At 36.9% G+C, this 26,709-nt stretch overlaps 3 protein-coding genes across 4 annotated transcripts; all 3 read right to left on the bottom strand.

Annotated features, from left to right (window-relative positions):
* On the bottom strand, positions 1-4,398 carry LOC109827984 (single-stranded DNA-binding protein WHY1, chloroplastic-like). Of its 2 annotated transcripts, XM_020395017.1 has the most exons (8): positions 4,253-4,398; positions 4,022-4,180; positions 3,850-3,944; positions 3,664-3,756; positions 2,787-2,881; positions 1,815-1,888; positions 1,321-1,409; positions 1-417 (listed from the first exon to the last, which is right to left on the bottom strand). In XM_020395017.1, exons 1-8 carry the CDS (start codon positions 4,302-4,304, stop codon positions 298-300), a joined length of 777 nt encoding a protein of 258 aa, XP_020250606.1. In that variant the 5' UTR covers positions 4,305-4,398; the 3' UTR covers positions 1-297. The 2 variants fall into 2 exon arrangements, with proteins under 2 accessions (XP_020250606.1, XP_020250602.1); XM_020395013.1 differs by having other exon boundaries at positions 4,022-4,398.
* Positions 5,297-13,007, bottom strand: LOC109827977. Its single transcript, XM_020395006.1, has 13 exons — positions 12,758-13,007; positions 12,613-12,674; positions 12,433-12,510; positions 11,923-12,001; positions 11,230-11,300; positions 10,674-10,775; positions 9,261-9,350; positions 8,865-8,939; positions 8,750-8,782; positions 8,438-8,515; positions 6,236-6,277; positions 5,797-5,909; positions 5,297-5,623 (listed from the first exon to the last, which is right to left on the bottom strand). The coding sequence occupies exons 1-13, from the start codon at positions 12,810-12,812 to the stop codon at positions 5,599-5,601; spliced, it is 903 nt and encodes a 300-aa protein (XP_020250595.1). The 5' UTR covers positions 12,813-13,007; the 3' UTR covers positions 5,297-5,598.
* On the bottom strand, positions 16,853-17,318 carry LOC109843245. Its single transcript, XM_020412179.1, has 2 exons — positions 17,108-17,318; positions 16,853-17,022 (listed from the first exon to the last, which is right to left on the bottom strand). Exons 1-2 carry the CDS (start codon positions 17,309-17,311, stop codon positions 16,921-16,923), a joined length of 306 nt encoding a protein of 101 aa, XP_020267768.1. The 5' UTR covers positions 17,312-17,318; the 3' UTR covers positions 16,853-16,920.

The raw sequence follows: 26,709 nt of genomic DNA, 5'->3' as shown, positions 1-26,709 counted from the left end.
ATCAGCAAACAGGAACAAGTTTTCCTCTGAACTAGAAACACAGTCACCTACAAGCATCGAGGCTACAAGAAGAAAAGTTCTAATCACCTACACAAGCAAACTAATTACACATTCACCATCTCAACAAAAAAAAGGAAAAAAAAAAAGAAATTCATCCTGAGGGCGAGCACAAAATTAGAAAATGGTGGTCGACATTCATTTGCAGAAAAAAAAAACATGAGGATCACGAGACCCGAGTGAATGGATGTGGTTAACCTTGTTTGATTTCCTTCATTCGTCTTGATACTGATAGATAATTCATCTGCCCCATTCCAACTCAGCCCCAGATGCTGAGGTGGTGTTGCTTGAACGCATGGAGTCCTCAGGTTTTATAGTGTTTGCAAAAGCTTGCCAACCCAGAAGATGTGGCAAAATAAACTGAAGCAACAGCAAAAAGAATATAACATTATAATCATAGTAATTTATAAAATGTAAGAGCAATCTACAATAATGAAAGACGTGAACAGCAAAAAGAAATAACATTATAATCATAGTAATTTATAAAACGTAAGAGCAGTCTGCAATAATGAAAGACATGATCGCAGAAGTGTAAGCCCAAATGATACTGTATACCAGAAATACCAAGTTTCTCTCCATGAATAGGATATTAGGTTGTTGTATCTCAGATTACATGGTAAGTTTCAAGTAAGTTTGACATGCAAGTGATTAATCTTAGGTAGCGCAATATATATCCCATTCCCGCCATAATTACCATCCAATATGAAAAATATAATACTCTAACCAGGCAGTAACTTCAGTTCTGGTAAAACCCAAGCTTCTAAGATAAAAGTATATTACATGTGAACAGCAAATAATTCCAGATTCAGTAGGCTGATAACTTTGCTCAATTTTGGTTTTTGGCACCAATCACGGATTTTTTTTATTGTTCCTTATATTGCGCATTAAGTCAAAGAAAAAATATATTGATATTTCACTATGATCATATTCAACTAGCTTTTACAATTTCCATATTTGTTGAGTTGTAGTAAATCATATCCTTCATATTTGAGTTAATAATTAACATTGACTATATCGACCATGATTATTATGTGTGGCATACAGACATGCAATAGGCAAAATTTGAAGCCTATCAAAATTTACATGATCTGGTATGATTCCTATTTATTGCATATATACATACAATGGGCAAAAGGCAAAGCTCAGGAAATTTTCCATGATAAAGTACTTGTACTACGTTTAGCATTTTTTAATATAAACACCTATATTACCAAATGTCAGTAACGATAAGCGAAACAAGAATACAGAAGAAATGTTTCATACATTGAAGGTCGAGTTCATCACAGCAAACTCTGCTTTCGATATAGGAATATAGATGCTTTCATCCACATTTAGGAGGCGGTTCTGAACACCTACAATAGTAAGTACATTAATAACACAGTGACAGTATAATATATTCACCCAGGTATTATCATAAAACAAAAGGAAACTTGAATACAAACACTTAGGGTGTAATTTAATTTAATCCATAATCGTGCATTCTCAAGACTATTTTAGAAGATACATGCCAGTACAATTTTTTAGCTGACGTCTCTCTTCGCATGAAATTATAAGCATAACAAATGCAAAACCATAGATTTAGATTTTTCATAAAGTGCAGAACCTAGTGTGTAAAATTTATCTGCCACCAAGTATCCAGGCATGTGAATCACCAGATATCACAAGGGGAAAAAAAGAATAATAAACCACTAAGATTAAACATTTCCTATTTACAGGAGTAGGTACCAATCTAAAGTATTTGAGTAATGGAGAATTACTGAGATTAAAGAAATGCCCTGTGCCATCAGGAAGAGGTTCTGCCTTCAGGAGCTTCCTAACCTTTCCTTCATCACTGCATGGATCAACAAGTAACACTCCATTCAAAGAGTGATAACAAATAACTACAAAAAAAGGCTGATGATAATTAAACATGTAAATTTTTAGTCATAAAAAATGACCATGACCAACAAACAAACATTTTAAAGGGGCTCATGTTTGCAACTATTTTAAGTAAAATGTTAGCGATGAAGATTACTTTAAAGAAGAAAATTCCCATCTATTAGCATACTTAACTTTGCAGCGGACAGAAACATCCAAGGGCTGGATCTTAATTAATTCTACATACTATAAGAAATTATACCACACCAACAAAGAAGCAAGAAAGTAGAAATTGTGCATCAAGCTTTTTGGTCATTTTGGCAATGCTTATATCCACTAGGGAACACCTAAAAGATTTCAAGAGAGTAAAGATATACAATCATGTTAGCAATATCTCCACTCATTGTTTTATTTTCTATTATCTCCTCTTGCTGAATCACATGCACAAGGGGAGCAGGCCCTTAATCATAGCATAACGACTGAATTCTTTGTAATCCTGATCAGAAAATCAAGAAACTCGCCGAAAGATTCCCAAATAAATTTAGACTATGAGATCAATTTAATTCCTTCCTAGCTAAGACTCCCTTTCTTAACCATATCCCTCGAATCCTCAAATAAATCACTCAAAATTTTAAATAAAGCCAAAGCAAAATCAATCATACCTCAACAGCTCTTTTATTTAGATTTCAAGTAACTTTAGCAGACATGAGACAAAGCAATAAAATATCAAAACATGCTAGCATGAGATCATAGCTGTGTTTATCTTTCCTCAACATGTGCATGTATCTATTCATAAATCACTATTAGAGTATGAACACTAAACTGACGACTGGCATAATATTTAAAATGCTACAATATGTGAAACAGTATACCTCCTCCCTTTAAATGGATCGTGAAAAAACTCGCATGAGTCCTTTGCGCCAAGGCTCATCAAAGTTCCAATCTCCGTCACAGATAGAGAAAAGACCTATGCCAAATGTCATAAGTGTAATTACTAACCATGTGCATGTTTTAGAAATCACTCGTAAACCCTCCAAAAATATAGGAAAGTTTAAAGTAAATGAGATGCGCTATACACTTTAATAATATTTCTAGAAATGAGGAAGCATTGCAATTTATTAAGAACTCGTGAATACAGTGTACATTTTATAGAATCAATATTCATCTACAGATCTAATGTGCACACAAAAGAAGAAGAAGAACACAAAGAAACACCGTCTAATGTAGAAGTTAACCCAATTCATGAGGTTCCCTTGCAGGAAATCTGTTTCTGCAATCAAGCCCATGAATTCAAGCCCACAATGAAACAACACTTAAATTCACACAGCTGAAAGGACCAATGATAATTGGGGCCACTGGGGCATCATTTATCAAACAATTATCTCCCCCCCCCCCCCCCCCCCCCACAAAAAAAATAAATAATAATAATAAATAAATAAATAAAACACCCAAAAAATGCAGTTTGGAAGAATAGCATCAATAAAATTGATAATATTCGTGATGCATATTGCTTGCATATTGAAACAGTGGCAAGAGTCACCAAAATCTGAAACCAATCAATCGTATAGATCGCATTATTCACTTGGCAGTGTAATCTAGAATCACACCCACAGATCTTCAAAGATCAGCCATCAGAAAATTCACATGGAAATCGTGAAAAATTATCGCATTAATATCTATAACTACTCGCAACCAATTCTACCACTAAAAACCCAGGAAACAAACAAGAAATCATCGGGAAAAAGAAACCTGCTTCCGGCTCCAATCATACTGCCGTGCAGCCACAGCTGGCGCAAACTGAAGCAGAACAAAACCTTCCTTCGACACCTTATACGCTCCTGACTGAAAGTTATCTAAAATTAGCTGAATTCATAATAAAAAAACTAGAATTTCAACAAATTAACCAAAATCGCAAGCTAAAGATCCAAACCCTACATCCAAGGGAGCGAATTCAGGCGCTCTCGGCTCCACGGTGAGCGCCGCCTTCCCTTTGTAGATCGAGTACCCAACGAAAACCCTAGAAACCGAACCTGCAGCCAAAATAAGAGGAAGTGAGGGTTCAAATGCTCCGCCGGAGGAGTTTAATTAAGCTTAGGTTAGGGTGAACCTGCGGGGGGTTGAGAGGGCGGCGCCGTGGGGGAGAACCGCTGCTGGTCGAAGTAGTTGGAGCTGCGGCAGGAGATTGGGAGGCGGGGTTTGGTGGGTCTAGGGTTTTGTAGGGTTATTAGGGTTTTGGGGGATAATTGGGTTTTGGGAGGAGGAGATGGTTTGGTGGGTCTAGGGTTTTGTAGGGTTATTAGGGTTTTGGGGGATAATTGGGTTTTGGGAGGAGGAGATGACGAAGGGAGAAGAGGAGAGGGAGTTAGTGAGAAATTTAGGAGGAGCTCCATTTTTTTCTTTCTTTCTTTCTTTCTTTTTTTTTTTTTTTTACCCCCGCCTCTTGAGTTCTCACTCTCTTACCCCTCTTTGTATTCGGAAGGGGACAGCGAAGGGTTTTAGAGAGGTTTTATCTTCTTCGTCCGAAACGGCGATGGCGTTATTGTAGTTTCCGTCCGAACGTCAATATTTTTAAACATTTTTTTATGATCCCTCTTTTTTATATTTAACAGAAAAAACTCATGATATTACAGAGGGTTAACAGTGAATTGACCTCTTGCATTGTCACCCTGTTGCAGCTAGACGACCCCTTGTGGGTCTACTGTTGCAGGCTAGCCCCCTGTGCTACAACCAAATTGCAAATGTGTTCCTAGGTAGGTGTTTTGACTCTGTTATTTTTTAGTACAATTCCTACGAGAACGCTCCGCACGGCGCGAGACGTTATGAACTTATCAATACGTGGAGTTATTTTGAACACTTTACGTGTGGTTCAGACAATGACGTTTTGATAGGATTCTCACCTTTCATTTTTAGGGCGTTGCGAATAATACATGAGATGTATTCGTCAAGACGTTCTACGTCATATAACCTCGCTCCCAACCCTTTTTGTTATGGTTCAAATAATTTGGACTTTAGAGTTCAGACTATAGCTTGGGATCCTACCTGAGATTATTTAGCCTCCGACCTCTTTCTGAGTTAGATTGGTCGTTTGAAAATTCAAGTTTTCAGTCTTTTATTGCAGGGTTTCCAAATAAAAATTTCAGTTACCTTTTCCGCATGTAATAATACACGAAGAAAAATATACTAGTGAATTCTAAACACGAACTGACCGATAAAACACTATTAGTCCTGTACCCGTTTAATACTTGACAAGGACAGCAATCAATTCTTACGCTCGGAACGTGTAGATGCGATTCAATAAAACACACGGGTATAGTCAAATATCACCGCAACGTATCCAGCGAAACTCACAGAATAATTTAGTTTTACAATCCAAATAATGGTATACGAGAAGTTGTTAATTTGCAGCATGAAAGTAACGTTACAATTGAAGCTAAAAAGATTTTAAGTTCCTCAAACCGCAGAACAATTTTTTACATATAAAAGGAGCGACAGTACAGCTCCGTAGCAATCTGAAGAAAGTCAAACAGTAATCAAATACCACCAACTCATACAATCCTATACAGGATAAAATCTGCTCTCATAGCACCTCTCCTTCACAAAAATGAACAAGAGGCTCATGGAATGGCCATTTCTACATTTATTTCACTTCACAAGTAAAAAGTATGCTTCTCTATACATACATTCTCATAAGCACTTGATCGAAGCAGTCCTGCAAAACAAAAATAAATTTAAGCAAAAGGAAAATAGTTATAAGGTGCTAAAAGTTTGAAAACGGAAATTGTTATCCGCGATACTACCTATCACCTACTGGCATTACTAGCACTTGGGAAGGGCCCAAAGCGTTTAAATTGGATTTCTCATAAAAAGGAGGTTGGTTGGTACCTAGACAAGCCCTTGAAATTATCCAAGGCATTGGTGTCATTGGGGAGGTTCGCTTCTGTCTGGGTCTGGTCGAAATTTCCTGATTCAATAGTTTCCATAAATTGCTTTAGACCCTGCATGGATACAAGAAAAACCCTTAGCAACAAGGTAATCAAATTGATTTAGTTTTCATAAATTGCTTTAGACCCTACATAGATACAATAAGACCAGAGATGCAACAAGGTAGTCAAATCCAATAATCATCTTTTGTGGGTTGTCCACATTTGATTGTCTACAGTACGGTTCGCATTTCAAGAAGTAGATGAGTTCATACTGGTCTATAATATATTGCATACATGGTCGATATATGACAAAAGCAAGACAGAAGTAAAAAAGAACCATTGAGATCCGGGATACCTAAGATGATAAGAAATAACAAATAAGGCAAAAGAGAGATCACCTCCTTATATCCCAGGAAATGGCGCTTAGGCTTGGGTGCATCCTGCAACGTATGATAAGAAAACTGTCAGCCAGCTAGTAAGATCATATCTTGCCTTACGCTCAAGAAAGATCCAAAAAATTTGTGGTGATAGGAGATTAAGCTACAATTCGAAGTCTTAGCCTTGACGAGAACTTGACAGTAACTGAGAAGTAAAGAAAGTATGTATACATTAACAACCAAGAAATAGAGTAAAACAGTATATTGCAAAGAAAATAACAAATTAACATATAGCTTGGCAGAGTAAAGGTCAAATTCATCATTGCTCAAATAATGTCTCAACAGGCTGTGCAATCAGGAAGTATTGGTTTCCAAGAGTCTGGCTGTCCAATCATTCTATTTTAAATTTCAATAGTTATATATGGATTCACTGTTGTGATAAAGACTTTCTTCAGTGCATCTCGCAGATCTCCTATATGTCTTCGACATAATCCACAGCTCCCTCAAGCAGAGAGCATGATAGTTTTAAATCGTGTCTTGCCAATCAGTTAACCTTGAAGGGAGAGGGAAAAGAAGAGAAGGAAAACGACAGTTGAGTTTTGCTTTGTCATTTTCTATCACGGAATTTGAAGGATGAGTATTTTTTTTCAACTGAAGTAGCTGACACTTTTATTCCTTGAAAAAACATGGTGAAGTCCAAAACTTACATAATCCTGCCTCTTTACTTCTATTGTCAAGGGAAAGCCATGGGCAAGCGTGCATGGGACTCTCACTGTAGGCCACTTGCAAAGCCCTAAGAGACTAAATTTGATGGTGCTCACAGAAACAGCCTTCACTAATATACAACTTGGTCATGCATCATGAGGTTCCGATATCATATGGTGCACTGATAATATGAACACTCACTAATGCTAACACCAAGAGATTTCGTATCCACAATTAAGAACACATGAGAACTACCTACCATTATCTCAATGCTAGGCAATTGAAAGATCCATGAATATCAAATCCAACAGTAATTGAGGAAGACTTTAGTATTTCAAGATGTTCTTAATCTAAACTACAAGAACTTGGCCAATTGAAATGAACAAGATAAATACAAATAAGTCCAAAAACTAAAGGAACATAGGAAGATAAATACAAAAAAGTCCAAAAATTAAAGGAACAAAATAGAGATGCTAATCAGAAAGCTATTAAACAAATGATTGGCTCTCCTAGAATGCACCTCAGTTTTCTTTTAATGTGAGCAAATATGAAAATTAACAAATTGTCCTTTGAGGTGCACCTTGTAGCCCCATGTAGGTTAGGACATAAGAGTTTTAAGGTCTGCAAGTCGTGGGATGGCAAAGTAACTTCACAAACCAACAGTAACCGATTTGGTAGATAGAATCCCCTAAAAAATACCACTAGGTCTAAATACGTGCAGAAAATTTTGGAATTACCATATTTCCCAGATAATATGTTGTTTTATCAGGTACCAGCTAACAGCATACTCAATATATGGTCACAGTGTAAGTTACGACACACAGTATTTCACCACATATCTCGACTGATAATTGCAGGATTGAACCAGTAGAACACTAGAGCTGAAAGGAAGTGAAGATATAACGTAATGAAGTAATTTAAGACTACCTGGTACTTTTGCTTGTTATAAAATTTTTATTATCCTTCATGACATGAAAAACAAAACTAAGTGGTATTGACATATTCCTCAAATAAGTCTGAAGCACTTTATAAACATCTGTGGGGGCTGAGAACATAAAGAGGAAAAAACAAGTTCAGACACACAGACACGTGAGAGAGAAGAAAGTGATGTTGATCCATTTAAAGAACATAAAATTCTAATTGTTAAAGGTAACCTCAACAATTTAATGTGGTCTCCCCTCTCTCTTGTCTAATCTGGCAACGATTAATTCCATCCATCCAATGTTCTGTTAACTTATGATGTCACTCCCATTTAGATTTCATCCTTCAATCCTGTGAAGGTTATTGTATTATATGTTTAAAGGATTATGAACTGATGGCAGCATTGTCTGCAGATGCGGGCAACCTCATAAAACTGGAACATTTTAGTAACTTGCTTCGATAAAAGTTAATCGTATAAGCACAAGTTATAGACCAATTTATGGTAAAAAAAACTCTGGAAGAAGTTGTGGAACAATCTGATGACAGCAATTTGAATCAAAATGAAGAAAAGTATACTAGCATTAATAGAAGTCAAACCTTCAAAAATTCTGGCATCTTGTTTTCTTTGTCCGCAACAAATTCACAAAGGTACATCACTCCAGCACATGCAAAATTCTGTCAGCAAAATTTTGTCAGACGAAATAAACCAGCAAAGAAATGATATACAACAGCAAATAATACTTGATTATAGAAAATATATATAGACCGACAATTTGGTATATCATGCTAAGACATTTGGCTAACAACGTGAAAGAAAGATGCAAAAAAACAAGTAACTCTTCAAGTCTAAATGATCTATGACACAGATCTAGCTTAACCAGCTTTATTTGGAATAAGTTATGAGCATACCTGCTTATTTTCAAGTGAACTCATCTTCCCATCCTGCAGTCAGAAGAACAAACCATCAGGAAGTACCAAACTAATAAACAATTATAGTCCAAAATATTATTAGAAGAATACTCACCAGACCCCAAACAATTCCTTTGAGAGACTCCAGATCATAACCAATATTTGAGATTTTACCACGAACATCTGATACCTGCTTGCCAGAATGAAGTAGATTTGGTATAAATTCACAACAGACTATAGTATACTCTAGTTTTTACTTATATACAATAGCCAGTTCCCTCATTCAACTATATCCCTAGACATTTAACAGGATTTACCAAAATCATTTGTACCCAAAACCACAACCATAAAGAGATAAAGTAAAACATAAAAGCAGGCGAAGAAAGGGATTCTTAAGAGACTACAAATCAGCCATTATATAACGTCATCAAATTTCAAGCACCAACTGAACTATATACTTACTGCCAGCCTAAAAGCTAACCTTGTAGTGAGAGGTTCATGAAAGCATTACCTCATTTTTAATTTCCGTCGATAACACCTTGTGCTCATCCAGTTTCCCATCCAAGTTCTCAATTCGCTGGGTCAAGTGTCTCTTCGCTGCCTGATAAAAAAACAAATAGTAGATTTATGGACACCATATCTACATATAATGACAATTTTATATAATATTAAATGTAATAAAGCACGGCTACTACAATAATTACAACTGAATCTTACAAAAGGATGGCTCTAAAAATGAATGAATAGGATTTTTCAGACTTATGAAGTAATGAGATATGTATTAACAGTAGAAGTCCTGTGAGCTCTCTGGAAGTCCATCAGTACTTTGTAACAATTGGATAAGCCTGTTATGTATTCATCACCTATGCTTTCTTGGTTTACTTGACAGTTATTCCTTCTTGGTTGTTTGTCGCGACTTGCTACCCCATATATTAGAATGACAGTTTGTACCCTACCTCATAGTTTCCGTCTAAGATCTATTCCATTGCAACATTACTTACATGTATTTCCTTGCACCTCCTGCAGCAATCAATGCATACAAATATAAGATGTGTGATATGCATTTCAGCATTTGTGTACAAACTTATGCCTACAATGCTCTATTGATATTATTATTACTATTTGTTCTTTTTTGTTTCTTTTCTTGGTTTTACGTGTATTTTTTTGGAGTGGTTTTTTTGTTTGTGGGGGGAGAGAGGAGGGTTGAGTCATATGCCATGGCATGACGGGAAATTGTCTTGGAAGTTACAAGAACATACCATGAAAATTTCAACTGGATCATTATACCATTCATTGTCATCCTTGCAACATGTTGTTGTGGGTAAAATTATTTGTTGGGACACTTGTTGATCAAGTTATCCAGCTTGTTGTACTAACGGGAAACTACTTATTTGTGGGTGGTGGTCTGGACACTGCAAATTTGTAAAAAGTAGGTACAAGGAGACGGCTATATATACGTATATTTATCTATTAAAATTAATAATTTACATAAGATCAATATTATTTTTTCATTTACATCAGATCAATATATTAAAAATAGATGTGGTGTAGAATACAAGTCCAAGAAGTGTATGAGGAGTGTTTTAAATTAGAACAAATGGTACATAATTGAGTATAAGCTCGAATAAACATGTGCATATATTCAAGAATGTATACTTTTAACTCCCAAACTTTATTCTCGCTGAAGTATTCAAACTTTTAAACAGCATTCCCACCTTTTCCTACTAGGAATTTTTCACAAAAACAACTTGAGCTAACAATGAAAAAAATGCATGGATCTTAGCTTTCCACAAGTTTTGTATAACAGATGAGGTAATACGTTTAAAATCATCATACATGCTATCACCACTCGAAGATGTGAGAACATGCTAGTTTTCTGTGACCAGTACATGAAAGAAGAAAAATATGGAAAATTGGATGTTACCGCAAGGGCAGCAGACACTTGATCCAGCTGTTTTGTCATGCTTGAAACAGCATTAGCCATGTTTTTCTTGGTCACATACATGAGGTCAGAGAAAGAATACCCCTGAAAATTATTTAAAACAAGAGGTCAGTAAACCACAAATGTGCTAACTAAGCCTAAAGGATCAGAAAAGATGAGTCAAACAAGTCATTAATATCACAAGAGACACCAAAAAATTGTAAGGTCCATACATGACATTAACTACTTTAGGCATCAAACATACAAGTTCACTTTTCATTTTAATGCCGATGAAAGGCAAAAAATGACCACTATTCCCTGTGTAAAGGTCGCAAATAAAATCCTTCACATATAAACTATGAAATATTACAAAAAAACAGAAGCGATTTTAGATATAGAAAGAAATCAGATAGTCACATAAAATAAATTCCCAAAAATAAAATATCTAACAATTATTTCATAAGGAAGAATAGAAATTAAGTACAAAAGCACACAAGCAAAAAACAGCAGGTGCATTTGATATTGTTAAATGCAAATTAGCAATTGTGATGTGACTTACTTTCCACCACATTAATCCATAGCCTATTGCACCCGCAGCTGCAGCTGGCACTAGAAGATTTGACACGTTCCCTGGTAGAAGCCAAAAAAAGAAAAGTTTCAATCTTTCAAAATAGTCCAAAGGCTTGACACTTGCAATCCAGCATATGTTAAGGGCATGTTTGGCTAATATTTATTTTGTAAAACCTTATAAGTTACTTATTACTTATTTTTACTTACTTTGTTAAAGGACAAAGTAGTCTTTTAACAGCAATAAGTTAACTTACTTAAAAGTGCCAAAAAAATAAGTTGGCAAATCCCAACTTATTTTTTCTACTTATAACTTACAAGTAAAAAAATAAATAAAAAGTAAATAAGTAGCACTCATCAAACATAATATTAGATGCTTATAAGGAGAAACTCACTTATAAGTTAAAATAAGCGAGGAGACAAATATGCTCTAAGTACTCAAAATGAACAAAAAAATTATTGCGTTAATTACTGGATTGCCTGCAAAAAACTATTTCAACAAACAAATAACAAAAGATGGCAATACAAGCAATAAGCAAAATCTGCAATGCAATAGCCAATGTCCTCTATAATTTATTAAGATATCTTCCCAATTAAGGACATGGTTATTTAGAAAAAAGCTAGCAAATGTCCATCATCTTCAAATTATAGAAAATACACAGAAGATACAGCATTGTCACCTTACCTCCCTGGCCAGAACCATTGACAACGGTTATTGGACGTGCGGAGGCAAGTTGACGGACCTCCATGGCCAGCCGACGGACCTAGATGATCACAAAGGAGCAACTCAAGCTCATGATAATTCATGAAAGTTTATATAAAAAGGTGCTAAGTATTACTGTATTTTTCATCAAGTTAATAACTCACTAAACTTAAATATATAAAAAGACCTAATATGGGATGTTAATACAAAACCTATCCTCGCATCCAATATACAGCATTACAGCTGATGACAGGCAGGGAACAAGTAATTGTTCTTTTTCAATTCTATACCCAATTAATATTTTTCTTTCTTAACTCCTAAGTTAGCAAAGTTCACTAAAATACACAATAAGTTATATTTTAGTTAGTTGCAAAGATGTAATACTGGATAATTTTATACACAGTTCACATTTTTATTTCTTAACAATTCTTAATTCAGCAAAGTACGCTAAGATGCTCAAAATAAAAAAAATAAAATTAAAGTTCTGATTACCTGCAAAGTGAGGGCATCAGCAACGTCGGAGTCACCTCCAGACTCCCCCTTAGATTTCTCCAAACCCTTAACCAGACCCTGCAAATTACAAAAATTACACAAATCACAATCTCAAACAGTAACAAATCACAAAGTTTAAGCTCAAAATTCCATCTTCACAACAATCAATGGACGCCGCACCTGAAGCTCGTCCAAGATCTCGGACAGCCTCCCGTTCCTCAGAACGATCGTACCAGTATACCCTAAAATACCCACACACAAAAATATTAAAAAAATAAAATCCATCGCAAAATCCCAAAATCGACTAAAAGTGGGGCTCGCTTACCAGCTCCAACCAAGAGGAGGATCCGAGAGAGTCCCATCCCAGCTTGCATCGCCATCGATCGGGTAGCTGTGAAACCCTAACTCTTCTCCCTTTCTTCTTTTTCTTCCTCGATTTGGATTGGAAACCCTAGCTTCGAGATGAGAGAGAGAGAGAGAGAGATGAAGAGGGGAGAAGGGGCTTGAGGAGAAAGCGGATCTAAGAAAGAGAAAGCGGGTCGGGTTTTGAAAAGGCCATTTTGGACTAGCCTTGTTGGCGGCGGGAGTAGCACGTAATCACGCAGCGTGCGAATTGGGGGTGAGTAGTTTACATGTAGACCTCTGTTCCTCTAATCTATATCTATATCTTACTTCTATCTAAACGTCATGTAAAATGAGATTGCCTCGTCAAAACTTTTAATTTCTATTTATGATCTTTTAAATTTGATAATCTCAAATATGTTATTAGTTATAATTAATTTTTCATTAATTATATATAACCTCTTATTAATTATGTATTTCCTTATTTTTTACCAAAACATTTAGTCGCACAATTATTTTATTATTTAATTATGTTATTTAATGAATATTTGAAATTTATCCCTAATTTATCTTCACATGATATTTAAAATTTTAAAAAAATTTAAAATAATAAAAAATTATTATGCTTATGTCTTACGACTTTGTGTTTCACGTCTTAGTCTCATGAAGGACTATCTGTTACCTTTCATCGTATCATCCTTTTAAAAGTATGATAATAGTATGAAAAGCAATTTATATTTATTGTAATTGTAATAGTATTAATAGAATAGTGATTTTAATAGTATTTTTCAATTAATATATTGCATTGTAATTTAATAATTATACAACTTAGTAAATTATTTACTAGTAGTGTAATAAAATGTAGTTACTAATAGTATTATAATTATGTTATGCATAATATTATTATATTTAAAAGATTATTTAATATATTATAATTATTTAAATAAACTATGAATAAATTATAATAATTATCCAAACTATAATAATTAATCATACAATTATTTATATACAATTTTATCGTAATTTATTCATTTAAAAAATTGTAATTGTTCAGAATTTATATTGTTATACAAGTCATTTTAGTATTTTGTAGCCAACAAAAAACTTTTAAAAAACAATAAAACAGGTATGCTCACGTACCAAGTACGTACGCTATGTTATTTTATAAATTTGTCTTTTCGTGAAGCATTACAAAAGGTTTATATTTTTATTTTTTTTTATTTTTTAATGATCAACGTTGCTAGAATTTGGCAATTTCTATAGTTTTTAGTTAGTAAATTTGTATACTCCTACACTTAATGCGTGAAAATACAATAAGGTTTCCTTGTTCATAATAAACTATGTTTTTAAATGTTAAATTAATCTGTTTATTTTATTTTATGTATCCATCAAATTTGATATTATAGAGTCAATACATAGATTTATCAGTTACTTGTGAAAATGACAATACATAGATTTATCAGTTACTTGTGAAAATGTCCTTTGTACTATCGCCCAATTGCGAATAGTCCATTTATAGTTCTATTTGTGTGATAGACCCTCATAATATTTGTTCATGTGCGAGTACACCCCCTCATTGAACTTTTTTGACTCGTTTAAAATCACTGAAGGAATCTATCTGGCAAATAGTAACACAGGCTATTTGGCTTCCTATAATTTTTTTAGACTTCTTTTGATGTTAGAAAAAAATTCATTTGTGTTGGTCTTCTTGTTTTGATGATGATTTACAAACAATTTACTTCTAATGTTGTTTGTCTAGTGTTTATGTTTTTGTATCAATTGTAGACAAACAACATGTTGGAGGATGAATGGAATTGTGCTTCAACGATCATATCCAATGGAGGTTGGCATAATAGTGGGTAAAGTCTATGCAATTCAAGTTGAAGATTCAAGTTCTAGCTTCACCCGCAATGTGTACCAAGTCAAGCTTATTGAAGATCAATATCAAGTTTGGGTAACATTAGTTTAGGTTTATGTTATGTGTGTTAGTACTTTAAGCTCAATTATATATACACACACATTATATTGGTTTCTTTGTATATATATATATATATAGAGAGAGAGAGAGAGAGAAAAACTCTTGTCAACTTAAGTTGATAAGAGCCCTTGTCCACCAAAGTTTATAATCGTTGGATTAAAAATTTAGATTAAGATCTAATCAAGATGAGATGGCATGAATTAATTGCAGGAGGGGTATTTTCGTCTAAGCAAATCCACACAAAATAGGAAATCAAGTTATAATGATTCTGTAGCTAAAAAAAATCTGAATCTTAAAAGGGGGCACGTCTATTTCTCTCAAACAATCGCCCCCTTCGACCATCCTACTCCCGATCTCGACCATCCCCTTCGGCGAGCCCACTCCCGATCTCGACCATCCTCTCCTCCTACTCCCGATCTCGACCATCCTCTCCTTCTCCAAAGCCCTCGACCCAGCTCTCTGCATGTTCCTCGCTCTGACCGCCGGAGAGGAACACGATGCCTGGCACCGCCGCCTACCAACTCTCTCTTGCTCGTGACCCCAACCCCCGTCGCCGACCAACTCTCTCTCGGCCGCCGGTTAGAAAACTCTCTCTCGCTCGTGACCCCAACCCCGCCGCCGACCAACTCCGCCTTGAACCCAACTCCCTCTCTCTCTCGCTCGTGACCCTAACCCCGCTGCTGACTCTGTTCTCTCTCCCTCCTCCGCGAGATTGAATCGGGGCTGTAGATAATATACATGATTATTTTGTACCCAATTGGTCTACTTTCCTTGTTAATTTAGCAAGGTCATTGTTGTTGTATGCCGATATCTGGTAAATGTCAAAATTGCAATATTTGTATTAATCAATTTAAAGTGCAAAAAATGTTGCACCTGATTGGGTTTCTTATCTAATGTCATTACTTGTGACCCAATATGTTATTTATAGCACTGCTATTTGGCATTTTTGACCCCCCCCTAAATCTCTTGTACATTGGGAAAGACCTCATAAATCCTTTCGATGGTGTGTGATGTAGCTGCTTTGATGCTACGGACCACTCCCTAATCGTCAGCCTGGAAGAGCATTCATAAACGCTACAAATTAAGATTCCATATATACATTACATATGAATGAGAGTGGCCTTTTACGTTGTCATACAATATCTAAAAACATGTATTCTGTAGTGTCTATGGAATTCTTGTGTTGTGAGTCCTTACGATGCAGATATGCTTGTTAGAAGTATATCTTCTTATTTTTCTTTGGATATGGTTTAAAGTTTGAGAAACTGATGAATAAGTTCTGAAATGCCTGTTGGGTTTTGTGATTGCCTCCAGAGCAGAAGTTTTTATATGTCATGAGTACTGGTGTTTAGTTCTGGTATCTGTTTGCGATGTCTGCATGCTGCGAGTTTTGCTGTCTTATGGGACTTGTTACCTCTCTGTTTCATTGTAGTTTTGCTGGGTTGTGGTAATTCTTTGTATACGTGAGCTGATGACTTTCTTTTTGTTGGTCGATTCACTTCAAGATCGAAAAACCTTTCCTTTATCAACAAGTCCTTGCTAACGATGAGATATTTATCTGCAGAAACCACCATCCTTGCAATGTATTCACATATGAGGAAATTATATTTTTGTGGCATTTCTATGTATAGTGATTGTTTTGTATTCTTATGTATTGTGATTAAAAGTAGCGGTTTCTCAACTCCTCTTCAACAAGTGAAACTCCACTTCAACAAGCGGAAGGTTACAGGACTGCATACTTCCCTGTACTTCAGAATTTGTGCCCAAGATGGTTTCTGATACTTCCTTGTACTTCAGAATTTATACATGACTGCATATTCCTCTATTGGCATCCACTGCAGAGGAGCAATCATAAAAATAACATTGTTCTTAAACTTTTGACATATCAACTGAGTCATTCTCTGTCTTATTATTTCCTTCTCCAGGATTGAATATAATAGTACTCTAATGTCTTACAACAACAGAACTTTATTAGTCGATCTTCTAAACAGAAAAAATATTTTAATTAAAAGTAGCTAAAAACATTTTATTTTAGTGATCCTACTAAATGAGAAAATAACAATTTAGAAAAATTGACAAACAAAAGAAAATGATCCATCTAGTAACTTCACATATCCAGAGAGCTTCGAAAGAAAATTGACAAACAAAAGAAAGATTAGAATAGGTTATTAGTAGTAGTATTCTTCAACATCTTCATCCTCTTCTTCTTGGTCTTCCAAATCTTCCTCTTCTTCCTCATTGACGCTTCCTACATGACTTGTTGTTTGGGCCTGCACAAATCTCATAAAAAATTAGAAATATCATATTTTGCATAGGAACATTGTCCCACATTTGAGAATAAAAAAGTAATTTTACCTTGCAAGTTCGACTATTGTGGCCTTTCCCATGACATTTCCCACAAGTTCTTTGCTTCTTAGCTTTCAACTCTGAAGGATGCTTGAAACGTTGCATCTTTCTTTTTCCTTTGCAATTTGAAATAGGAGGAGCTCTCACTATACAATTATTATCAATAATACTTTCTTGTGTTTGAGAACATGCAGAACCTTGGATTTGCGTCATGTCGTCATGCCCCAATTTATTCTCTAGTAAGTGCATTTTTGCCTCTACTAATTCTCCCACAACTTGATCTATTTTTTTTATTTGCTAAATTATACAACTCAATACACGTGGAACCTTCTGCAACCAATTTCATTATTTTTCGAGACAAACTATTAAACATTAGAGTCTTTGAGGAGGAATTTGACAATTCAGTGCTAAGACATTGGTGTGTATCAAAACTTTCTTCCTTAGCTGACTTTGTCCATCTCTTTAAAATATATTCAGAGGGTATTTCCAAGATATCAAGATGCAAAAGCACCTTAAGCACATGCGAGCACACCATTCCACTAAATTCAAACATTTTACAATTGCAAGATACTGTCATAGGGGTTTGGAAGGTAACCATATAAGTTCTTCTTCTAGCACTTGGTTTGTCTGAGTTTGGGACTTGCACTAGTTTGTATAATGCTTTAGGCTCCATTTCATTCAGAGAAAATGAAAATATCTCTTTTAGTTGATCCTTGAAGACCCTAAACATTGCTCTAGTATAAATCTTTTGTGCATGCCTCTCTATTGGGCTTGGAGACCACGAACTTGGCTTGTATTGCAGAGAGCGAAAATCCTCTTCCTCTTCTACGTCATATCGATCTTCTAGAGCCTTTTCATATTGCATGACAAACTCATAAATTGTTGTATGATTATTGACTCTACCCTTGAGAAGTGCATTGAAACTCTCGCTTCTTTGTGTTGTAGACATGAAAGCACAAAATATATTTCTAAAATACGATGGCACTCACTTATCTCGAATTTGATACAAATGTTTTAGATGTGTGTTATCTTCAACTCCATGCTTCTCTATCATAGTAGTCCAACTTGACTCAAAATCCTCAACTGTTAAGCTAAAATTGATGCAACTAAGAAAATCCTCTTGAAACTTCTCTTTTGTACCAAATAAAATGCCTAGATGCTCGCGTGCTTTCCGAAGAATATGCCACTTACAAAATCGATGAGTCGTATTAGGAAGGACCTCACTTATTGCTTTCCTCATTGAAGGATCTTGATCTGTCAGAATACAAGTAGGATGCTTACCAAACATTGCATTAAGCCATGTTCGAAACACCCACATGAAGGATTCGACGGTCTCATCTCTAATCAAAGCACAACCAAATAATATAGTTTGAGAATGATTCTCTTGCGTCGTCTAAATGTTGATCTTCATGTAGATGATTCTCTTGCGTCGTCTTTTCTATTTCTTCATTTGCACGAAAAAGATCACTGTCTACATATTCCCCTAATATTGCCATGAGACAACCTGTAAACATAATGGAAAGATTATTAGATTGCTTCATAGATGGAGAAAAATTAGGGTAAAGTGAGCTCACAATTAATAAAATAAAAATAACAAGTGGAAGAAGAAATTTTTTATTATTGTGTTTTGGTTTAACTATATAGATATGAAACAAATTTACATTCATATATATAATCATATGCTACAGACTCTATTTTGTTTAAGAATATATTGCATAGAATATGTAATTTTGAGAAAATATTGTTTTCTTGGTTTATAGACTTAATAATAATCATATACATCTTTTATTAAGTCTACAAAATTAGTTTGAAATGTTTCAAAACATGGTTAAGCTAAAATGTCAAAACTCATGTGTTCACATTCTCATGTTTTAGAATATTTTGTAAAATGATGATATTTCTCATTTGAGAGGTCCTTTTTAAAAACCAGTTTTTGTAGCATGTTTATTATCATGTCTACAATCATCTCCCAAAGTTTCATAATTTTTGAAATTTATTTGATATTTTAAACTTGGTTTAAAGTTGAGTTTTTATGTGCATTTCAGATCTGTGCACGTTTAGTCGACTCATTAGTCGACTCATAAGTCAACTTACGAAGTGCAGCGGAGTTGTGATTTTTTCCCTGACCCCCTGTAACTGTCTTGTCCTTCAAGTGTCATATGAAGTTTTCCCTGACTCCTCGCATCACCATCATAGAACCCTTCGTGACCTTTGTTGTAGCATCCTCTAAGGTCACCCGATAACCAGCTGCCTCCAAAGTACTAAGAGAAATGATGTTCTTCGTTAACTACGGCACGAACCTTACTTCTTTTAATTCCCTCCCACTCCGTCATGCATCCTAATCTAGACTGAACCAATACCACCAATAGGGCATACATGGTCATTTCCCATAAGCACGACATCCCCTCTTTCCATCCCCTTAAAGCTAGAGAACCAATCCCTCCTAGGGCATATGTGATAAATGTGGCTCCTAAATCTAACATCCACTCCATGGAGTCGGTATAGCAAACCGATGGTAGTGTAGGACACGAATAGCCCGAAGAATCTGACTCTGAATATTCATCAATAGCTTTTGCAACATTTACTTTCGAAGCTTGTACAACTTTCCCTTTATTCTTCCCGGCTTTGTCCTTCAATTTTGGGTAGTCGATCTTCTAATGTCCCTCTTCTTTATAAAAGTGACATTGATTCCTACCAATACTCTTATGGCCACCTTTATTCTTTGATTTTGAGCGGTTGAATTGGCGGCAGTTTGAATCACGGTCTCGAACTGCTAGTGCATCTCTCGATGCCTTCTCGGAGGGTTCACCATCACTCTTCCTTAATTTATAAACCAAAGCTGAGGTCACTTCCTTATAGCTAACAATAGTTTTTCCATTGATCAAAGTAAGAACGAACGTACCGTAATCATCCTCAGGCAACGAACACAAAAATAACATCGTCTTATCTTCATCCTCAACCATGATATCCACATTGGCCATATCTGAAAGTAGCTTCGTGAAATTGTTAACATGCTCCCTGATAGAAACTCCCATCTTCATCTTGAATTGGTAAAACCTCTTCTTCAAGTGAAGCCGGTTCTCAATGCTCTTTGTAAGATACTTTTCATTGAGTGTTTCCCACATTCTCTTCGCCGACGTCTTGTTCATTACGTCATAAATAAGATCTGGCGTCAAGCATGACCGAATAACTCCACAAGCCATGCTATTCATCTTCTTACAAACCTTGTCCTCCATGTCTTCGTGTTTCTCTTGTAACTCAAGAGTCTCCTCCAAAATCTGTGTATCCAAGACGTCCATTACCTGACACCTCCTCAATCCGAAATTAATCTTATCGTCGAACTTCGAAACATCAATCTTTATGTTATTGATGCTCAGACTATGTATCGCCTTTGTAAGAGACGAACATGATATGCTTGCTTCTCTTATATTGCCGATCTAACTCTTTTGTTTTCGCCAAAAGTTGGTTTCGTTGTCGAATTCATTATATCTTCGGTCGATTACAATAAATTCAAAGAAAACAGCCATTTTATAAGACTCTTTTACACAACAAAAAGAAAATTACAACTCTTGAGAAAATAAACGCAGGATCGTTGTTTGGATCACTGCTTTTGTGGGATCTTTGCCTGTGCCGGGAGCGCTTTGACTCGTGGACCACCAAATCACAGATTCTGATTGAACCGTGAGGGGTTTATGATTCTGACTTCATTTATCGAAGTGAGAAATTGAAACGATATCTTATCGATGTAAGATAGTCGTTCTTCTTGAAATCAAGTCAAAGCCTGATTATCAAGGATTGGCCGTAAGATCAGCACCTCTGCTCTCTGGATTGCTCTGAAATGCTCCCTATGATCAGCCTCTCTCCTCGCTCCCTCTGTGAAAATAGCCTTCGGGGGTATTTATAACCCTCTGGATGAACAGTGCTCGCGAGACAGCATTTGCTGTCTCGGCGGGCGAGACAGTGTTTGCTGTCTCGCCCAGCGAGACAGTAAATTTGCTGTCTCGCCCAGCGAGACAGTAAAATACTGTCTACATTTCTGGCAGTTTTCGATGTAACTGCTTTCCCACGTTTCAAACTCCGTTATTCTGGCAGTTATTCACTTGATTCTCGCCCACGACGTTTCCCACGTTCTTGAACAGTTAGTGGCCACGTGTAGGGCAGTTGCAAAGGTAGTTTTGACCATCTGAAAACTGTCTCACGTGCAAGACAGTAAATTCTGTCTCGCACGGCGAGACAGCAAAGACTGTCTCGCGTGGGCGAGACAGTAAAAGTCTGTCTCGCCCGCGAGACAGTAAAGACTAAGAATATTCTGAGTAATATTCTCTAGAAACTTCCTGTTGATGATAGGGAAACAGTTTAGACTCGTGTACCTATTGGAGTATTCAGGTTATTCTTAAGAATATTCTGAGTAATATTCTCTAGAAACTTCCTGTTGATGATAGGGAAACAGTTTAGACTCGTGTACCTATTGGAGTATTCAGGTTATTCTTAAGAATATTCTGAGTAATATTCTCCAGAAACTTCCTGTTGAGATTAGGGAAACAGTTAGACTCGTGTACCTAGTTGGAGTATTCAGGTTATTCTTAAGAATATTCTGAGTGATATTCTCCAGAAACTTCTTGTTGAGATTAGGGAAACAGTTTAGACTCGTGTACCTATTGGAGTATTCAGAATATTCTGAGTAATATTCTCCAGAAACTTCCTGTTGATGATAGGGAAACAGTTTAGACTCGTGTACCTATTGGAGTAATCAGGTCTCTTTTTTGTTGATTCTGAGTAATATTCTCCAGAAACTTCCTGTTGAGGGTAGGAAAACAGTTTAGACTCGTGTACCTATTGGAGTATTCAAGTTATTCTTAAGAATATTCTGAGTGATATTCTCCAGAAACTTCCTGTTGAGATTAGGGAAACAGTTTAGACTCGTATACCTATTGGAGTATTCTGGTCTCTTGTTTGTTGGTAGAGATGAACCCAAAGATGGAGAGGAAGAATTTTATATTCTATCTCCTGGTCTCTTGTTTGTTGGTAGAGATGAACCCGATGATGGAGAGGAAGAATTTTATATTCTATCTCCTGGTCTCTTGTTTGTTGGTAGAGATGAACCCGGAATCGGAGAGGAAGAATTTTATATTCTATCTCCTGGTACAAAGGAAATTTAAATTGGGATTTCTATTCAGAGAATCTGAATAAGGTTTGATCAATTGAGATTGGAAGCAATCTTAACTTTTATAGTTTTGATTGCACAAATCGAAGCTGGATCTCTCGTTCATGGAAGTAATCGAAAGGGGATTTTGGTTTTGGTCCTAACTGTAGTAGGTTTGACCAAGAGGGAGTTCTGAGATGATCCTAACTGTTTAAAGGTTTGATCATTCAATTTGTGGACCTCTCATTCATGGAACAAATCGAGAGGGGATTTTGGCTTTGGTCCTAACTGTTTAAAGGTTTGACCAAATGGGAGTTTGAGACGATCCTAACTGTTTAAAGGTTTGATCGTTCAATTTGTGGACCTCTCATTCATGGAACGAATCGAGAGGGGATTTTGGCTTTGGTCCTAACTGTTTAAAGGTTTGACCAAAATGGGAATTTTGAGACGATCTTAACCGTAGGAAGGTTTGATCGTTCAATTTGTGGACCTTTCGTTCATGGAAGGAATCGAAAGGGGATTTTGGTTTTGGTCCTAACTGTAGTAAGGTTTGACCAAGTTGGAGTTTTGAGACGATCCTAACTGTTTAAAGGTTTGATCGTTCAATTTGTGGACCTCTCGTTCATGGAACGAATCGAGAGGGGATTTTGGCTTTGGTCCTAACTGTTTAAAGGTTTGACCGAAATGGGAATTTGAGACGATCCTAACTGTTTAAAGGTTTGATCGTTCAATTTGTGGACCTCTCGTTCATGGAACGAATCGAGAGGGGATTTTGGCTTCGGTCCTAACTGTTTAAAGGTTTGACCAAATGGGTTTTGTGAGGGAAGATTGATCTAACGAAGTGATCGAATCTCATCTCAGCAAAAGAGTGTTCGAAAATCATAATAGGAGCTTAGTATTTATCATTCTGTCCATAATAATCGGGTTATCCCTAAGAATATTATATTTAACATTCTTCCAGGAACTTCCCATTACATGAATTATCGACCCCCAGCTTTCTTTGTAAAACTGGGTATAACGAGGAGTACGTTAACCTCAGTCATATGTTCGGGTTATCCTTAAGAATATAGGATTCTCCAGGAACTTCCCGTTAAGGAAAGGAAATAGTTTAGACTCATATACCTTTTGGAGTATCGAGGAGCAGTTTATACTCGTATACTTTTCGGAGTGAGGGGAAACAGTTTATACTCGTGTACCCAATGGAGTTAGGGAAAACAGTTTAAACTCGTGTATCCGATGGAGTATTATGGTCGTCTTTACTCGACTTCTTTCGCCGTTATGACGCCGGAGTCAATTAAGGCTTGGATTTTGTTTTTGAGTCCAAAGCAAATTTCGGTGGGATGAAGAATCCTTCTGTGGTACGCACAGTAATTTGGATCCATAATCATTTTAGCACCATCCTGATCTTTAATAGGTGGTAGCTCGATTTTGTCATTAGCGAGGAGGTATTCCAATATGGCTGGAGCTTCATCCTCTTCGAATGAATATTCTTTTTGAAACTTCGGATCGAAAGTTGCGTTCCCAATGATGGCAGATGTCATTTGTTGGACTCTCTCAACTTTCTTTCTTTTAAGAAAGTGTTCAGCTTGTTCGCCACGAAATTTTAACTCCTTCCAAGTTGTGGACGGCTCAACCCCCAGAGCTTCCAAGACATCGATGGAGAGGTTATTGTGGCATGTTTGCAGGATGAACTCCTTCGTGATAGGATCTCTGCAATTCATTGCTTTGTTACGGAAACGTTTGACAAAGTTGTCAACTGACTCTCCGTCTTTTTGCTTCTCATCTAGAAGGGTTCCGATTGACACTTCGGCGTCATCATCAAAGAAGTTGCTGAGGAACAAACTTTCTATGTCATCCCAGCAATTGATACTCCCTGGCTTGAGCCGTCGATACCAATCGAAGGCGGGCCCACGAAGGGTGCCAACGAATGACCGGATCATTAAGGCCTCGTTTCCAGAGATTATGCCCAAATGAGACTTGAAATAAATCAAGTGTTGAATCGGCGAACTCTTCCCTTCAAACGGTGTGAAGTTAATCAGATTGAATTTGGTCGGGTATGGTATTGAATCCCATTCCCTCGGATAAGGACATGGAATACCCGTCTTCTTAACTTCTTGAGCCGTCATCAAAGCATTGATTTTGTCTTCAAGTTTTTGCATTTTCCCGTCATCGTCTTCATTTCTTTCTGAATGATGTCGAGTAAAGATAATTGGACCACCCCCAGTGAGAGGTGCTATTGAACCACCCCCAATATCGTTATTGGGAGGATCCGTTAAACCACCCCCAGCGTTATTGCCATTGGGAGGTGTATCAGCCATAATGACTTCATCCACCTCTGGATCACTGTCATCTACAACATTCCGAGTGTGGTGGCTGGATTCAAATCGCTGATTGGACTCAGGAGGTTGAGGCTGTTGAGTTAACAGTTCTCTCATTTGTTGGATAGCCAACTTCATTTCTGTCTTCACTTCAGCTCTAATTTCTTCACGTTGTTTGGCTAGAGCTTCCTGAAGTATTTGAGTGAACTGATCAGCAGTGATTGTGAATACTTCTCTGATTTGTCCTGTGCTAGACATTGTATCATCAGAAGCGATTGCAGAATAAGTGTCCGAGAATTCATCCTCCGAGGACATTCCTTCTTGCATTCTCTTGTAGTCTCTGCGTCTGATAGCTCCTAATTGGAGTCGAGACATCCTTTGAGCAATTCTTGGATTGACTTTTCCTTTCGGGGAAAAGTCGGGATTTGAGTCACTTGAATGCTGTTTAGACTTTCTTCTATCAGCCACGTTGATGGTGACTTCAGGGAATTCATCATTTTGGACAGCTGCTCTTCTTTTGCGGAAATGTCTCGGCTTAGGTTTCGATAATACAGAGACTTTTCGTGGGATGACTTCTCGTTTGAAACAGTCACATTCTGATAATGCTGTTTTAACGAGTCGCGCACAGGAACAACGAGAGTTTATCTCTCGAATAACTCTCTTTCGAAAATTATTCACAACTTCAACTTGATAATACGATTCATCGGTATGATTGCCAAAAAATCGTATCGTCTGTTGGTATGATCTCCCAGGTATGACGATATCATTTGGTGAATGCGTCTTCTTCTGGGGGTATAAAACCTTGTTGGCATTCTCAGGACAATTTATTTTTGTCTTTAAGCGATCCAAGGTTATGTCGGGAGTCGCACGTTTAGAACCACCCCCTTGTGGGTATGGAGTCTTAACGGGCTCCGAATGCTGATTTTGCATAAGTCCAGACTTTGGAATCCAAACTTGACGAAGTTTTGGTGATTCTTTGGTCACCATTTCCTTTCTCTTTTCTCGTCTTTGTTGTGAGAGAGCATGGGCATTAGCAGCTTTTGCACGACGTTTTTGTATACGTTCTTTGAGGGTCGAACGAGTCTTTTTGACAATAGTCCATTCATCCGTCGTTGTTTTAGCAGAGATACGAGTGATTGGTTGTTGAGACAACTGAACCACTCGATGTCTCCTCGACTCTAGGTCCGCGTGGTAACGAACCCCGTCGGTTTGTTCCAAGGCTTTAGCCATTTGGCGAGCACAGCGTTGGCGTTGTCTCTGACGAGCTCTTTTCGTCAATGCCGGCGGGCTTTGATTCGATGACTCTTTAACTAGATAAGAGCCATTGTGAGCAGAGGTATTGCGAGTGAAATTCTCAGCAACAATCAAGCGAGAATCTTCATTTTGTGCCTTCTTTGGCATGTAAGTCTTCCTCAATTGTGAGATCCTCTTGTACTTGCGAGATACTGAAGATCTTGAAGAGGATGATGAGAAATATTCCTCAAACTTGGTTTGGTCGAATTCGTATTCGACCATGGATTCAACTGGAATCTTGATCGGCTGCGACACGACGGTCTCGGCAGCGAGACCGTTGGCTCCCACTGTGGTCGCCAGCTTGTTTGCGTCAAAAGTTGGTTTCGTTGTGGAATTCATTATATCTTCGGTCGATTACAATAAATTCAAAGAAAACAGCCTTTTTATAAGACTCTTTTACACAACAAAAAGAAAATTACAACTCTTGAGAAAATAAACGCAGGATCGTTGTTTGGATCACTGCTTTCGTGGGATCTTTGCCTGTGCCGGGAGCGCTTTGACTCGTGGACCACCAAATCACAGATTCTGATTGAACCGTGAGGGGTTTATGATTCTGACTTCGTTTATCGAAGTGAGAAATTGAAACGATATCTTATCGATGTAAGATAGTCGTTCTTCTTGAAATCAAGTCAAAGCCTGATTATCAAGGATTGGCCGTAAGATCAGCACCTCTGCTCTCTCTCTGCTCTGGATTGCTCTGGATTGCTCTGAAGTACTCACAATGATCAGCCTCTGGAAAAATGGCCTTAGGAGGGTATTTATAACCTCCAAGAACAGTTGGCAGAAAACAGGTTCGCGAGACAGCTTTTGCTGTCTCGACGGGCGAGACAGTGTTTGCTGTCTCGGCCCGCGAGACA

Source organism: Asparagus officinalis, chromosome 1 (genome assembly GCF_001876935.1).
Source record: "Asparagus officinalis chromosome 1, Aspof.V1, whole genome shotgun sequence".
Lineage (NCBI taxonomy): Eukaryota > Viridiplantae > Streptophyta > Magnoliopsida > Asparagales > Asparagaceae > Asparagus > Asparagus officinalis.
This window is presented reverse-complemented; position numbering and strand designations above follow the sequence as displayed.